We start from the raw sequence: 16,743 nt of genomic DNA on the forward strand, positions 1-16,743 counted from the left end.
AAACATGCTTTTAACAATTTTAAATTTTTATTTATTTTTAAATTATTTTAATGTACAAATTTCAAAAACAAATTTAATATATATATATATATAAATATATTATTTTGATATATTTTAAAATAAAAAATATTTTAAAAAATAATTGTGATGATGATAATGATAAACATTACCTAAATCTTATACCTATGTTATCTACAAATATTGCATAAAGAATTGGATTCCAACACATCAAAAGGATTTCACGATTGATTAACCTCAATATGAATAGTCCATTTTTAATAAAATAAAAAAGAGATTTTATAAATTAATCCATGTATATAAACTAATCCGAAAATAACACCTTGTTTGATGAGAAGTGTCAGCAACACTGTCCATCCAATCCAATACAAATAATTTGCCTTGGATGGAAGTAAAATGGAGTGCAAGTTTGAAACTCTTCGCTTCCAAATAATTAAAAAAAGGAGTATCTGACAAGCTTATTTCAAGATATCAACAACAGGTTTGACTAAATCCATGGGAATAGGATGCCTCAAATTACTCCCCAATTGGGGACTGTTCGTGGGGAACCACATGAAGTCAAAGAAGTAACAAAAATTAGATGGCTAGTGGTACATACAGAACTGCTGCTTTTCGGATAGGAAAACCCCAAAAAAGCTGTAATCCATGAAATAGGGTGCAGCTCTGGAAAATGAAGATCTGCAATATAAAAATTGAAAACATTGACAGGGACTTTTATGATTGTTAAGGGTTAACAATATGTAAAAACTGCGAGTTACATGGTAAGGTACCTTGAGCAATAGTTCTCTCTCTGTAGTACTGTGCCCACGTCTTTTAACTTTCACGAGATTACATGCTAGATCTGATACTCACTAACAGCCGCTACAAATATTTAAGAGGCCAAATTTGTACAAAAATTGAACACCTTTGGGGGGCAAAAAAGAGCAGCAATCAATCAAATTACAAATGGTATATCATATGCGTTTATGATACAAAACATATCAATTTCAGCTAGTATCACACCATCATGAAGCTTCAACTGTTCGGGCACTGCTTTTTCCAAGACCAAGACCACCCAAACCCAAGGGTGCGCTATCTGTTCTTGGCTTCCCTTGGTGATTATGGCTGCAATGGGAAGAATGGACATGACCCTGAGGGATTTTATTTTCTGAATTCACATTGATAGCCACATGGCCATTGCCATTCATGTGATGAGAATGAGCATCCCCATTTTGCAAGTTTGAATTCCTCGACATGTGCATCATTCCAATCCCCTCAGAATGTGGAGAATCTTCATTATAATCCACATCTTCATTGTAACCATTGATCAAGAAATCTGAGCAATTCTTTTTACAGCCATGATCATATGGGTTTCTGAAGCGGCCCCCTGGGCCCCTAAGGTAGCTATACCGCAGTGCATTTGCCATTTCATTGGTTGTTATATTGCGAGATATCTGTGACAGGAGAAAAAATGATTCAGAACTATTCATCTAAACTGTTAAAAGTTACAGCCCGAAACACTAGAGTTAAATGGCAAAGCACAGCTTGTCAACACATAAAACATTCACAACAAATAAAGTTGGATTACAAATACACCATATAATATCCTCTAAATGTGTAAATCTTAGTTAACGCGTGCTATCCTATCTAAGACCATCGCTTGGTATAGAATAGCAAATTAAGTGAACTCCAAAGAAAAGACTTTTTTTCTTCAGACAAGCACACAGCAATAGCAAGAAACTGCACTTACCACTCCATAAAGTCTAAAGATAGACAACTATAAAATGCATCACAACAGCAAGTCAAGTGAAAATATAAGCACGCAACTCAAGTTCATGAATTCAACTGTTCTGTAACAGCCGCTACAGAACAAATCACCTGCCACCAACAGGCTCTGATATTCAGCACTAGCAGATGTTTACAGGACTTACCTGAGAAGCTTGTACAACAGTTAATACTGCCACGCCAAAGAAGAGGAAGAAGTCCATAATCAAAAATGATATAGCACCAATATGATGAGAGCCAGCATGGTTTACCCATGCTCCCAGTGAAGACGGAGCAAATGGATCAGTCAGAACTCCTACATACAGCAATTATTCTCAATCAGAAAACCCCCACCAAAAAAAAGAAGCTAGAAATATGTTTAGAAATAGCTTGAATCTGAAAGGCTAATCATTCACATACTTGTGAGAGTCACTGCACCAGTTATCAACATTGCTGAAACTTCTAGAACAAGAAATGCAAAGAATTCCCATTTGTTTTTCTGCATCAGAAGCACATCACATTATTTTACACAGGTAAATACATTGAAAAATAATAGTGATGTTGATCATTTGTGCAAGGTAAACCACGAAAAGTAAATGGCATGGTCCCACTAAGGAAATCTCAAGTCATATGTATATAAACTAAATGTGAGTATTAAGCCAATCTATTTAAGAGAGTATTTGGCAGTGTGGTTGCGGTTGCTTTTCAAATAACTTTTCGTGCCGAAATGCATGTCAATGATGTTTTTTTATTTTTTAAAAATCATTTTTGACATCAGCACATCAAAACGATCTAAAACATACAAAACATATTAAATTTTAGCAAAAAAAAAAAAATTGAATTTTTTGGGAACGCGGTTTGCACCGCGTTCCCAAACGTATTCTATAAGTCTGTCACTCAGACATGCATTCCAAACAGTCACATGGACTTTAAACTGTCAAAGGTCAATTTATATGGCTGAATGTTATCAAACAAATTGCCAGGGCAATCAACTGAATTCTATTTTGAATGCAAGATGTTAACTATATTTTCCTTGCTAGTAAAATACCAAGTAGAAATATGAGTTGAAAGAAAAGACATCAAACTTTATCTACGCACCTTGCCACTGCAGTTAGATACCCAAGGGCAATGATGATCAAATTGTTATGAGTTGAAAGAAAAGACATCAAACTGTATCTACGCACCTTGCCAATACAGTTAGATACCCAAGGGCAATGATGATCAAATTGTTCAACACATCGATCACATGTGGAACAGTGCTTTGCACGGAGAGGTCTGACAATCTGATTATTATATGAAATTGGATTGATATTAAACAAGCATTAATCAGAAAAAGGAAGACGAGATACATATAGGCTGACAAAAATCACTACCTTGCATGTTGCACAGAGCTGAGACCAATTCCCAGCTAGCAAAGCAGGGTTGTTTATCTCAATCTTCAAAAGTGGCTCCTAGAATAAAGGGACAATATAGATACAAAAGTAATCAGAGAATATACAGGGCCTGCGCCAAAAAGAAAGAAAATAGAAACCCTGTATGCCTTCAATGAAAGAACTGATTAGAAACCTATCTTTCTACATTCCAAAGAGCCATGAATAGTAATAATATAAACATGCTTAACATATAAGGGATGAAATGTACATCATCTTTCATATTCTGTGGATCATGCACATTCATTCTAATGTAACCTGGATCCTTCCTGCAAAGAAATAACACCGAGAAAAAAGAGAGCCAAAATCAATTGAGATTACAATGTTCAAGTAAGATGTTAAATCATAAATTTTCATGTACACAAAAGATTCACATTGTAGAATGAACAAAAAAGAATCAGATGTTTTATCATCAACTGTAATATATGCACAGGTGTGGATGCAAGTATGCAATCGATTGGAGATTAATATGCAAAGAGAGAAGCATTAATTATGTACAAAAAAACATATTAAAAAGTTAACTTTAGGTGATTACCATATCTTGGGAAAGGAAAAGGTAAAATAGAATATACATAATTCCCAAAAATTAAAAAGAAAAGGAAATTTTTTTTTCTCAACAGACACAAATGTCTTTATGACAACAGACGAACATGACAATAGCCAACCGAAGCAGATCTGCTAAGACTCCAAAGGGTTCCGTGTCTATTGAAACATTCTGACCATAAATTTCAACAGGACAGAACTGTCTCAGAATGCTGCTCCAATAAAACAAATTAAACGCACATGATTTATATCACACGGAACAGTTTTAGCATGGATTTATTCAACTATTCAACAAGTCACTAGAAATGCACAATAGAGCATACCTGCTACATCTATAAAACATAACTAGTCCACCAGTAGCCAGGAAAACAGCAAGCCAGGCAAGAAGGCCAAAGCCAGCTGTTAACTTTGGCAGATTTGAAGCTGCACCCAAAGTTATCAAATGAAAATGTAAGAAAGTGATGTTGTAGATGGTCTTGATGATAGGAATAAAAATACATTGTATCAAAAAGATAATGGAGGATACCCAGGATGACAGAATTAACATAGATCAACAGGAGAAGTATAATTATGAACCACAACACAGGTGCAAGCCCCAACTTTGAGAGGCGTCCCAGGCGGTCGTTCCCATCACATTGTTTGTCAAGCAACCTTCTAGCATTTCCCTGCAGAATGGGATTCTATCAGAAAATATAACTTGAAGAAAAACTTCAGAGACTTTCAAATTAGAATAGAACACTAGGAAACTTGGAAAAATAAACAGAAAACTCATCAGCATTTTCAAAATTCTTAGGAAAATTAAAGATTCAAATGCAAACAGAACACTAAGCCACACCTGGAAGGAAAATGAAAATTAAATGGGAGAAAAAGCATATGCTATGCATATCAGGTCTAGTCACATTCAGGTAGATTAGGTTTCCATCCAAACATCTATACATTAAAAGATCCTCCTGCAGTTCTCCTTCATCAACTGAGAACTAATGATCCTATAGGAATCTCAGCTGGCTTGCAAACAGTTAGACCAGTCCAAGAGAGAAGGTCTATTGCATGTTTGCATTCAGATAGGATGGCCATACAAATGGAGACACCTAGAAGGAAACACCAGACTCTGCATATAGACTTTCAAATGAGATTGAAGACCTTTATTGAGATGGAAGGGTTTCTGTCAGAAAAGGGTTTTTACAATTATAGAATCAAATCAAGCAACTATCAACCTAGAACCACACACCATTTGGCAACTATAGTTCACATTGGGGAGGAAGGGCTTTACCTATATGAGAGCCAAATAAGTGAATGTGGGGGTGATCCAAAAAGAAAAAAACGCTTTGAGATAGCACACTTCATATAACTAGATGCAACACAACATCCAAAATCAACAAGACCACAAGCTTCCTTTTTTCTGTGGAATCCTACCATTATGTTGTCTTTGTGACTTCCCAAGTTCCAGGTGCCTCTTGCAACAGTTCTAGTATACACTTCTTTTATTGTTATCCTTACTTGCTTGTGGCAATATTATTTTAATTCAGTCTTGAAGACATCATTTCAATGGCAAATCACTAGCCACAAAAAGCACTTGAGCCTCACATAAGAACATATGGAAAAAACAATAAATCCCTCAAAAAAGTAACATTGCTAACCAATTTAAATTATTTTTTGTTGTCGGACACATACTAGGAAAAAAGCAACTTGTCGATGATTTTTGTCAGAAGCAAGCTGCGCTGGAGTAAGGCCAGTGTTATCAGTCACCATCAAGTCCTCTTTCTTTCCAGCCTGTACTAGCACTGTGCATGCCTCCAAGTTACCCCTAATAGCAGCCCAATGGAGAGGAGTGCATCCTAATGTATAAGTGAAAAATGTTAAGGGAATAGAAACACTTATCCATACAGATTAACACATGTATATTTCACTAATTATTTATATGTTGACAAAACGGAAGTTCAAACATTTGGGAAGCTGATTTACCCTCTCTATCTTGGCGTCCTCTATAAGAATCCAGAAACAATAGAAGGCGTATAGAATCAGCAAAACCTTTATAAGCAGCCCTAAAATACTCCAAAAAAGAAACAAATGAACAAAAAAATCAAAACACTACCAATCACTGATAAAAAGGAAACTATGGCACGTAATTCTTGGTACAGGAGCTATTTAATACAACAAAATAATGACCGATAAAGGAATTGAGACTGGCTTAACATTTAATATCGAAGCTAACTTGTTGATTTTAAGCATGTGACCCACAGATATTTGTCAACAAAACCAAACATAAGCTGATATTCTCAAAACAAAGGCTAAGCAAGCTGTTGCATCATAGCGAACAAACCACAATGGTGTAGCCCAAGCAAGAAAACATTGAAATATTTTTAGATAAAAAAAGTGTTTCAAGAAAAAAATAACCTTTTCAACAATAAAAGGGAAGCAGAAGTTCTTATATACCAGTGTAAAGGGCTTCTTCCATCAAAGTCAGGAACATCGGGGTCAGCATTCCATTTTGAGACAATGTGATAGAGAAAAGCTGTCTGACCATATTGAGCTGCAACATGAGTTGTCTGCATTGATGTCCAATTAACAACCAATGTGTCACTATCCTCAGATTTCACAGATAAGTACTGGTTAGAGGAATTAATAACCAGCAATTCAGGACAGGATAGCCAGAGCACAGCATCTAGAAACCTTCCGTTTTCATTTTCACATCAAACATGATTAAAACAGTCCAAGTTAATGGATAGAGAATAGTTATTGGTAATCTTGAGAGGGCATCTTAACAACTAAAAAAAAGGCACGGCAAAACTATGATTGCCTGTGCTTTGATAGCACAGAGTTTTAAGCATCGTTAACATTTTTAACTAGGACAGAATTATGAAAATTTGAATTTAGGATTTTAAGCCAAAGGTCATGCCAGTTACAGAAACTATTGCTCACCTCCTATATATTTCAGTCAGCATTGCAGCTCAGGGATTTCATTCCTGGCTCTCTTCTTTACCTAACCCTCATTCAATCAATAACAGGCCCCTAAACCATCTGTTATAACCAATCTCATGCTCCTATATGCTATATCCTAACCAGTTTGAGCCACATTTTTTTTTATCAATTTTAAGCTGAAAACCTGATTTGCTTTCATTATTTTATTGAGTTTCAGCATCAGTTTTAAAAATGTTTCAAATAGTAGGAATAAATTGCAACAATTCACTTACTAGGTGCCTTTCTTAGAGCAGCACAAATTTAAGGGAATATTTAGAAGGTAAACAAGCAACCTGAGTTTATAAATAGAGACGGCATCAACAAGGTCACCGAACCCTTAAACACTCAAGACTAAAAAATGCAGGGACGAAAATAGTTTTATTATACTTCTTAAGTTCAAGTTCCAATCACTTCAACATTCAAACAGAAAAATCTGAAACCCCTTTGACAGATCCCATTTAGTGGATTACTGTAGAATTGCTCCCTTAAATATGGCAAATTTCGTCCCATTTTAAATGTATTTTCTCTTGATATATCTGGAAGTTTTCCATCGCTAAATAACCTATTAAATGGATGAAGTTATTAAAATGGAAACCAATGATCAAATTGTGTGTCCAAATACTGATTTGCAATGCTGACCTTGGAAGCTTTACTAGAACGATTCAAGGGAAATATGCAAACTAAACCATTTCTATGTATGATCAATGTTTTGGATTCCGTTTACATGTGAGAAAAGGCCCTCTTATACATATTACAGAATGTCTAAGCATAGCCACCGACTCCAGTTATATTGTGTTCAAGCAGCAACAGGTGATAAATTTTTTGCATAATTGATACATGATCTCTTGCGTTGAAACTCTTGCACCCTGGATATAGAATCCCTTGAAGAAGAATGAAATAAAAAGGCGAAGAAAGAGCCAGTAGCCAAGGGATCTGAAAACTCAATTCAACCTACTTCTTCAATTATAGTAAAAATCAATTAACCAAAGAGTACTAAGCTGACCTACTTATAACCATATCCAAGTGCCAATCAGAGAGGGGAAATCAGTACTATTCGACAAAAACAAAAAAAAAGAGTACCCTTGAAGGGGAAGTGAAGAGCTCCTCAAATGATCCTATATTTTTATCATTTGTGCATAAAATAACCAATCAAACTTCAACCGTCTTGGTTGCTAGCCCAAGACTTTTATCGTTACAATTGAAGATACCCTCGCAAACATCTCTAAGGTGGGAATCAACACAACTAGTTAGGCAGTTTTCCATGAACAATGATGTAAACAATCATTGTGACATTATTTAACACTGTGAATTAACAGGCAAACAGATTGCATGAAGGTGTCCCAAATTTTTGAGATATCCATCCTTCCTATATATGTTTATCCTGAATGATAAACCACTGAGAGAAAAAACAGTAGAAGTACATGCACCAGAGAGTTGTCATGCCATTAGCATTCATGACCAAGCGCTAGAGGTACCAATTAAAAAACAGGTAATAATTTCACAACACATATATAACTTCAAACACAATTGATAAAACAGTTCTTATCTCTCCCTTAAACAAAGTGAAGGCATATTTGCACAACAAAGATTACACTAACCTGATAGCCATACATATCGGCGGCATTTACCCCCGCACCCTCTTGTAGCAACAGCTCAGCAACTTGAATTGCACCCCGGACTGCAGTCCAATGCAATGCTGTCTGGCCTGTATGATCAACCACATTTACATCTCCTCCATGCTGGCAATCAGAAAAACATCCAGTACCAAATCAGTCGATCATCTTATATCATCAAATCCAAATCAGATATCATCACATATCATTAATTGAACTCTCTTCGATCAACACAAACAAACTAAAAGACAGAAACTTTGCCACAATATCAAGTTCCCAAAATCAAATTATCACTTTTTAAACAAAAAAATAAATAAAAATGAACTAACAAGCAAACCCAGTTCCACTATCAATACACAAAAGCACTTAAAAAACTCCATCAATGCATCAAACCTCAACCAAACAATTTGAACTTCGTTCAAAAAATTCAAACCAAAAGATACAAACTTGACCACAAAATCCAACTACCCAGATCAAAATCATCACTTTTGATCGAGAAATGAACTAACAATAAACACTTAAAAACATCAATAAACCCTTCAATACCTCAAAATCAAACCCATCAGTCAAAACTAATAAAACAAGCAAGGAGAACAAATCCATTGAAGAACACAAAAAACAAAAGAACCCATTTCAAGAAACCAATCAAAAAAACAAAATCCACCCAGAATTGAAACAAACCTCGATAATATACTGAGCAGCAGCCGTGCGATTATTCAAAGCAGCCCACTGTAAAGCATAATAACCAAGGTTATCAGGTACAGAAACAGAACATCCTTCACTCTCAACCAATCTCTGAAGCTTCTCTAAATCTCCATAAGCAGCTGCTGTGTAAACATCATTTCTCAAGCTGTCTTCTCCAGCAACAGCAACCCCATTATTACTAATGCCTCCATTAACAGCTGCTGATTCTCGATCGTTGGATTGGGCCACCACATCTTCCTCTACTATCTCAATCTCTGATGGCATCTTTGGAGATGTGAATTTATTGACAGATTTATTTAATTGAAGATTTGGGTTTTAAGTATTTGTGCTGACGAGATTAAAAAGGAAAGCAAAGGAAAGGAAAGAGGATGCTTTGCTTTGTGTTTGTTTGGGAGCTTTTTCCTGGAAAGTTATGAGAGGGGTTATTTGGCCGTCCGCGTTGACTGGGACCTTTGGATTGTTGCTAGAGAGAGAGAGAGAGCCAGGAGGAATACAAAGGTCTAGAGGCAGTTTGCCTATGATTATGAATATTCCCCTTTTTCCCCCTCGATAATTCATTTGTTTCTTTGGATATTTTCATCTTTTTGCTTTGTTTTTTATAGTTTTTTTTTTCCAGGATGCAGTATATGGCAAGCCAATTTAGAAAAAAGAAATATATATATATATATATATATATATATATATATATATTAAAATATGGTGCCAATCAAGAAATTAATGATTTATTCTCTAGTTTTAGAATCATCAGATTTGATTTTTGTTTTGGTATTATTTCCAATCTACTTAGTACTTTTACTCAATTTCTTTTATTCTTTCTTTTTTGTTTTGTTTTATGCTTCTTCTAGGGTTTGTAATTGGGGTGGGATTTTTTTTCAGGATCTATGATGGTTTAGCATCTAGATCTAACAGTGAAAAACATATGGAAAGAAAAAGATTTTTCAAAACAGTAAATCTACCAGTGAATTGTTGTAAAAAATAAAGGCATTGATGATTTTTTTTCTTGTAAATATTGGATTTGTCAACTGTGCTACTTTGTCAAAAAAAAAATTAAATGTATTATTTTTAAATGTTTTTGGTATTTTTAGATATTTTAATGTGTTAATATTAAAAATAATTTTTAAAAAATAAAAAAATATTATTTTAATATATTTATAAATAAAAAACACTTTAAAAAATAATCACAACAGTATATCATTACTGCTTCTACTAGCTAAATTCTTCTTCTTCTTTTCTATTGAATGATATATAGTTATACCATCAAACTTTGACCAGTTAAGTATTTATATTAGGATCTCTTATTATTATTTATACCTTTAAAAAAACAAAAACCTTTCTCATTTATGATAATAATTTTCAAACACACCATATAATACATACACACTAAATATTTTTGGAGTTCGAAAACACCCACACAACAAATTTATTTTTATGATTTAATGATATATTTTCCATAAATATATATTTTTATACAAGATTGTGAGCATATTTTCTAGTAAATAGGTGATAAAGCAAAAACATGTCATATTTAATGCAATTAAACACCTAATTTCTCCATTTATTATTATTTTTAGTCAACTGGTTTTTACCAACCACTCTTTTAATAACATGCTAAATATTATATTAAATAGTGAACACTAATGTTTTCATTAGTTAATTTTAATGCAACTCTTGAGATGAGCGGAGATTTATAAATATTTTAAGTTATCGAGTAAATAAAATAAATCATAATATTTTTAGATTTGACATTTCGATGCACTTATATTTTTCTTCTCAATTTCCCTGTATTTTTTTGCTTCGTACATCTAGTGAATTAAGCACTAGAAAATCGAGATTTAGAATTAGGAGAGAGCAGCGCACCAGGCTCAAGGACAATTCCAAGAGACACACGAGCTCTGACTTTTTCAATTTTTAATTTTAAACTTATTTTTATTGTTTAGTTAAAGTGAGATTGACATGGTCAACTAAATACCAATGAAAAGTCCAGCAATTAAGAATAAGAATTCGAAGCCAAAAGCAAGGTGTTGAAAAGATAAATCAATCATTTTTTTAATAAACTTACTCATACCATATCCAGATAGCAACAATCTCTAGTTGGGATTTCAAGGGGAAAAAACTCTCAAAGGATGATCACAACACTCTATGAAAAGCCTAAGCAAACCTAGCAGACTGTACAAGAAAGGAGTAAAAAGGAGGGAAGAGAGTTGAGAAGGCAGAATGAGGTTTCAAGTTTTCTTTATCCTTTTTGTTTGCTTAGCATTTCTCGTTAATGATTGCTTAGGACTTAGGAGATGCTAATTGTGCATGCTCCTGTGCTCAAGGTTGTAAATCACAAACACATTGGTATCAGTTTGGCCCAGTTTCTAAGTTTTGCCTCTGTCAATGCGTATGCCCACCGCCCCATTTTCATCTCCCTCCAACAGCCAAAGATCTCCCGTCTCCACCAGCCCCCAACCCCACCAGCCCAGAATCCATATGTGCCACCAAATTCTAGTGAACAAGTGCAGAAATGTCATGAAGCTGTACCAGGCATCCTTAGGTGTGCATGCGACATGCGAGCTTGTATCATCACTATCAAATCCAAAAATTGAGATTAGTGCTGACTGTTGCAGTGTGGTTAAAGTGGTGGAGGAGAACTGCTTGGCACAAGCGTGGGTTCCTTATATCAACTTGATACTCCCTCTCAATCTCCAACAGCACTGCAAGAAAGGCTAAATTATGGTCCCATTGTTAGATTGGCTAAATGTTTTTTGTAGGGTTTTATCAGGGTTTTTTTTTTTTTTTTTTTTTTTTTTTTTTTTTTTTTTTTTATGGTCATTGTGCATCTCTGGTGCCTTCAGGATTTTACCATGTAAGATTCATGTTGGTGCCTTAAGGGTGTTTTTTTTTTTTTAGTTTTTTTTTTTTTCATGTTTAGCTTTAGGAATCGAATTCCCTCGTTGGAATTTTCTTCGAACTTTTCCTCATAATTTTGCGTTGAATTCTATTAAAATATTTGGTAGAGACTCGATTCTTTTTGAAGAGCCCAAACTTCACAATAACCACCTTCAAACTCAAGCATTTTCTGGTGATTGATCCTGTAAGTTTTATAAACCCTTCTTGAATCTCGAGGATATTCCAGGAGATGAATACAATAGTGCTATCTTGCGACTCAGTTCCTTCTAGGGGCAAGCAGATAACCACCAACAAACAGACAACACAAAAAAGATCACAATAAAAAAAGATCATCTGCATGTGAAGGATGAACAATTGTAGGACACGAAAACATCTCAAGGTTACAGTATAACTGCATTGTTCCAAGGTTATAGTATAACAGCCTTGCAGAACAGAAATAATTTACTGTTAGAGTTCAAACTAGCACGGCCAAGAAAAATAGAATTCACTGCCCAGATAGATGCCTACAGGAGAGTGCAGCTGCAGCAGGACAGCAAGATGCATTCAAGAGAAGAAAATTTAGTGCTCTTCAGAATTGTCTTCGAACTGGGTTCCAGTGCTAGAACCACTTCCACAAAATAAGCATGTGCTGAGATAACCTGCAAAAGGATGAATGAATGGATAAATCACCATAGCAATGCCAACGGAAATCTTATTGTCAGATTAATCATAGTTGCAGTTTGAGAATGACATCCTCATTCACTCAAAAGAACATGCCATATCGTGAACTTTTCAAACGATGGTATGAATTTGCTGTCCCTTTATAAGTGAAAGCACGACATAATTAACAACATGCAGAGGACTTGCAGACATGGCTAGAGCAGAAAGAAAAAAAACTGCCTTTCTTTTGCCTCTTAACCAAGTAAATAAAATGTGCATCGCTACTGCAATTCTTCACCTCACCATTTAAGAAACATGTGATGCAAAGTGATAGACATGAAAAATCTGCAAGTTCCTGTATGAGGAAAGCTATCAAATGCAAGAGAATAGGTACACTTGTAAGCTCATAGCCTGGTTACCTAATAACAGTTGATCAAGAATGCATGCCAAGAAACTCAATGAACTCTTTCAAGAGCCACGAGGAACAACTAAACAACCCAAGGTAAGAACTGAAGTGAATTTTTGATAAACAGACTTGGTAAAAGTAGTGAACAGAGCAAATAAACTTCCTTTGAGGCAAGTGAGTAGCTAAGCCACCTGATCAAATTGTTTAGTAGTTTGTGAAGACTTCTTAGTTATTGTAAATATGGATGAGCTGACAGGCATCTGGACACAACTCATTCCGAGGATACGTAAACATATTGGTTTTCAAGAGCAAAAAATACTGCACACAAAGCAAAATCACTATAGTTCTCTGGTGACTACATCTCATCTGTTATTACAGAAGCATTTTGCGGTAAATAGGATGCTCCCAAAAAAATTCAACAACTGAGATTAAATTGAAGATTTATTTACAGTGCCCACCTAAGCGATCAAAATGAGTGTTAGCAATTGCAAAACAGAATCAATTATCAATCGTACAAAAAAGAACGAAACCACATGTTAAACAAGAAAAAAATAGAACTTTGCAGAAGATGTATTACGCAACTGGCAACTGAATCTCAGACAACGAATATAATGAACAAATGTCGAACAATCAGTGACTAGGCATCTAGCTTCAAAAGAATTGGCCAGGTTTCATGAAAGAATAAAAGAGAAAACATACAAATGGTTTCCTTGACCGTTGTCATTTCCCAGGCTTTGACATTTATCCAGGATAAAGCTATAGTGCTAGATCACATTAACAATAGAAACACCATCATTCAGCAAACAACAGTCCTCTCACAAAACATCCAAAATCATCTAGTCACTACTCAATAACTACAGAACAAGTAAAGAGTGCAATTTTCTAAAGCACCAACAACAATACATAAAAAATAACAATGAATGACAATCATTCACCAACAAGCAATTTTCACATGAAGAATCATTCAGACATCAAAAGGAAAAATAAAACACAAATCCGAAAATTAATCTTTCACTTACTAAGGCAATTTCCCAGCTCGAAAAATCGCAAACTTTGACACCTCAGAGTACTTGTAATCAATCCCATTCTCCTTCAAAAACCCTTCAAGCTCTCTCTTAACTCTTTCAGGATCATCGCTCTCACACTCAACCTCGTAACAAACTCCAAAACTAAACGTACTCTCATCAACCTCCAACTTCAAACCTCTCCAATCATAAACCTCTCTCACATTTTCGAACCCACCTAAACACACAAAACCCACTTCCCCATCAATCCCAAACTCATCTTTACACCTCTTAATAACCCTCGACTCAATCGACCCCAACTTGCTAGCTTCCTCCACGCATTGCTTTCCAATCAATGGCTCTATTTCCTCCTCATCCTCCTCGACACGACTCACCCCATTAATCAGTACTGCCTTTGCCTTGAGTGAAAAAACGCATCGCGTGCTTTCATCGTTGTTATCATTGAATGAGCGCAAGCGAAGCACTGCCCTTTGAGAAGCAAGAACGCCATTAGCAGAATCATAAAATACATTTTTTTGGTTGAGTTTTTTTAGGTGAAATGGTGAAAGGATTTCTTTTAACAGGCTGTGATTTGCTGCATCAAGCAGACGCAATTTCACCTCCACCTCCATAAGGAATTCAATTGCTCTGTGGATTTTTTGTAAAAACGTTTTGATCTTTTTAGTGGTTTTTTGTGGGGTTTTGGTTATGGGGAGAGACCAATATGGTGGGACTTGGAGGGCTCAAAGAGGTGGAGGAGAGAGGAGGTGCTGGTAGCAGTGGTTGAGGAGGAGAAGGTGGTTGTTGTGGTGATGGTGGGTTTTCGGGATTCTTGGAACTTGTCTTCAATTTTGACTTGGACTTTTGTTGTTTTTCGTCTTGGCATTTTTTGGTTCATGGAAAGAGGTGGGTAACACTGGTGAGAAAAAATCGTTGTAGACGACTTGTCATGCCTACTACTTGTTATCAAGCTTAACCATATTTGTTAACCTCGGCTTACTTGGTAGGTTTATCTATAAAACATGTGTCGAAGCCCAATTCAAATTGATTCTATAAACTCAGTTGATCGAGGAGGATTTTTAGTGATTAAATTGATTTGTTTAAGCACAATTCAAATTTAATTATGTTAATATCATGAAATTAAAAAGAAAAAAATTATTTAACATTTATTTTTTATTTCAAGTTGATAGTTTAAAGCATGTTTGATATTACAATTAAAATATTGTTTGTCAAAATTTTAATTTTTTATAATATTTTTAATTATTTTAATATACTAATATTAAAAATAAGTTTTAATATTAATATTAATATTAAATAAAAATATTAATTTAATATATTTTTAAATAAAAATTATTTTAAAAAATAACCGTTATTATAATATTAAACATAAAAAAATTCATAATTCATAATTACTATAGCTTAATCAAAGCAGCTAGCACGTACATGTTATTTTTTTTTAATTAGTTTCTTAATGTAATATATAACAAGATTTTAAATTTATTCTTTAACAAGAAATTAAAAATTCAAGGGATGTAACTCAACTGATCAGGTTCTGAGTTTACTTTTCAAAAATTAACAGTTCGAGTGCCACAAACTTCAGGTCTATTATAGGTTTACTTAGTTGTTAATTTCAGGGTCTCGGGAGATTAATCGAGATACATGTAAACTAATTTAGACACTCATAATTACCAAAAAAAAAAGAAGAAGAAAAATAAGGAGGAATTTTTCATTAATTCCAATACAAGATAATCTTCCACCATGACCAAGACCATGGCACCAAAACTAGTTTCCATGCTAATGATCACAGGGTGCATGGCAGCCATGTTGATCCAAATCAATGGGGTTAGCTCGTCCGATGGCACCGCAGTCTGCAATCGCACCTACAAGTGATGGTGAATATCATGAGCAACAAATCCCAAAAATCTCTTTAAGTTGTGCTTCATCTTCTGCAGATTTACCAGAATGCATTGAACTTGCCACCAAGTCACCTATTACTGCTGCTGCTAACAGATGTTGCTCGGCCCTTTCTGCAATTACTGGTAATTGCTTGCCCAGGATGAAGATTCCACTCCCTAATCTCATCACTACTGCATGTTCTTTAACTCAATGACGAGCTCGCACCGAACTCAAGAACCACTTGCTGTCAAAATCTTGAAATCAAATATCATCTGCACAGATTATTTTCCTTGTTTTGATTCGTGATTGGTTTTTATTTTTTGTATTATTAGCATGAGTATGGTGGATTTTTTATTTCAAAACAATGAGAAAGGGGGATCGTAACAGTACTGGATCCTACTAATTTATGCTTACATTCAAAAGCCAGATATTTATAAATTTTGGTCCATAACTAGCAATGCCATTAAGGTTTACAATGGGACTAAACTACTAAATTTAATTAACTTAGAAACTGAAGAGCATAATTAACTAACCTAATTAGGACAAAAAAAAGCTAGAAAACCTTAACATGCTCAATGAACCAGATTTTTTTAATGTCTGAAAATGTTTTGGTATTGCTATAGAAATTGTTTTTTAAAATGTTTTTCTTTACTTGAAAATACTTTGAAATAATAATATTTTATTTTTTAAAATTTATTTTTAATTTCAGTATATAAAAATAATTTGAAAACACTAAAAAAATATTAATTTAAAAAAAATAAAAAATATTTTTTTCAAAAATATTTTTAAAATATAAAAACAAACAAACTAAAAAAACGATTCCTCACATCCAGTGGCAGAGACAGGGGGACTGACACCCCCAGCTCTTACAAGAAAATTATTTTTCCAACTCTTCC

The 16,743-nt window shown here is 34.5% G+C and overlaps 2 protein-coding genes across 5 annotated transcripts; both read right to left on the reverse strand.

The window, feature by feature from the left end:
- Positions 1-500: 500 nt before the first annotated feature.
- Positions 501-9,563, reverse strand: LOC18099894 (protein S-acyltransferase 24). Of its 3 annotated transcripts, XR_002982507.2 has the most exons (14): positions 8,987-9,563; positions 8,291-8,431; positions 6,168-6,280; positions 5,697-5,776; positions 5,406-5,569; positions 4,261-4,399; positions 4,058-4,157; positions 3,403-3,460; positions 3,135-3,212; positions 2,946-3,044; positions 2,182-2,260; positions 1,929-2,077; positions 789-1,451; positions 501-696 (listed from the first exon to the last, which is right to left on the reverse strand). XR_002982507.2 is itself a non-coding variant. In XM_024603732.2 (13 exons), the coding sequence occupies exons 1-13, from the start codon at positions 9,272-9,274 to the stop codon at positions 1,023-1,025; spliced, it is 1,917 nt and encodes a 638-aa protein (XP_024459500.1). In that variant the 5' UTR covers positions 9,275-9,510; the 3' UTR covers positions 731-1,022. The 3 variants fall into 3 exon arrangements, 2 of the variants coding, with proteins under 2 accessions (XP_052309869.1, XP_024459500.1); XM_024603732.2 differs by lacking the exon at positions 501-696 and having other exon boundaries at positions 731-1,451; positions 8,987-9,510; XM_052453909.1 differs by lacking the exons at positions 5,406-5,569; positions 5,697-5,776; positions 6,168-6,280 and having other exon boundaries at positions 501-1,451; positions 8,987-9,511.
- Positions 9,564-12,215: 2,652 nt separating this feature from the next.
- On the reverse strand, positions 12,216-14,884 carry LOC18099896 (triphosphate tunnel metalloenzyme 3). Of its 2 annotated transcripts, XM_006381018.3 has the most exons (2): positions 13,967-14,876; positions 12,216-12,540 (listed from the first exon to the last, which is right to left on the reverse strand). In XM_006381018.3, coding segments are annotated over exons 1-2 (618 nt in total). In that variant the 5' UTR covers positions 14,584-14,876; the 3' UTR covers positions 12,216-12,539. The 2 variants fall into 2 exon arrangements, with proteins under 2 accessions (XP_006381080.1, XP_024458321.1); XM_024602553.1 differs by lacking the exon at positions 12,216-12,540 and having other exon boundaries at positions 13,966-14,884.
- Between the last annotated feature and the right edge of the window lie 1,859 nt (positions 14,885-16,743).

Source organism: Populus trichocarpa, chromosome 6, assembly GCF_000002775.5.
Source record: "Populus trichocarpa isolate Nisqually-1 chromosome 6, P.trichocarpa_v4.1, whole genome shotgun sequence".
NCBI classification, from domain to species: domain Eukaryota; kingdom Viridiplantae; phylum Streptophyta; class Magnoliopsida; order Malpighiales; family Salicaceae; genus Populus; species Populus trichocarpa.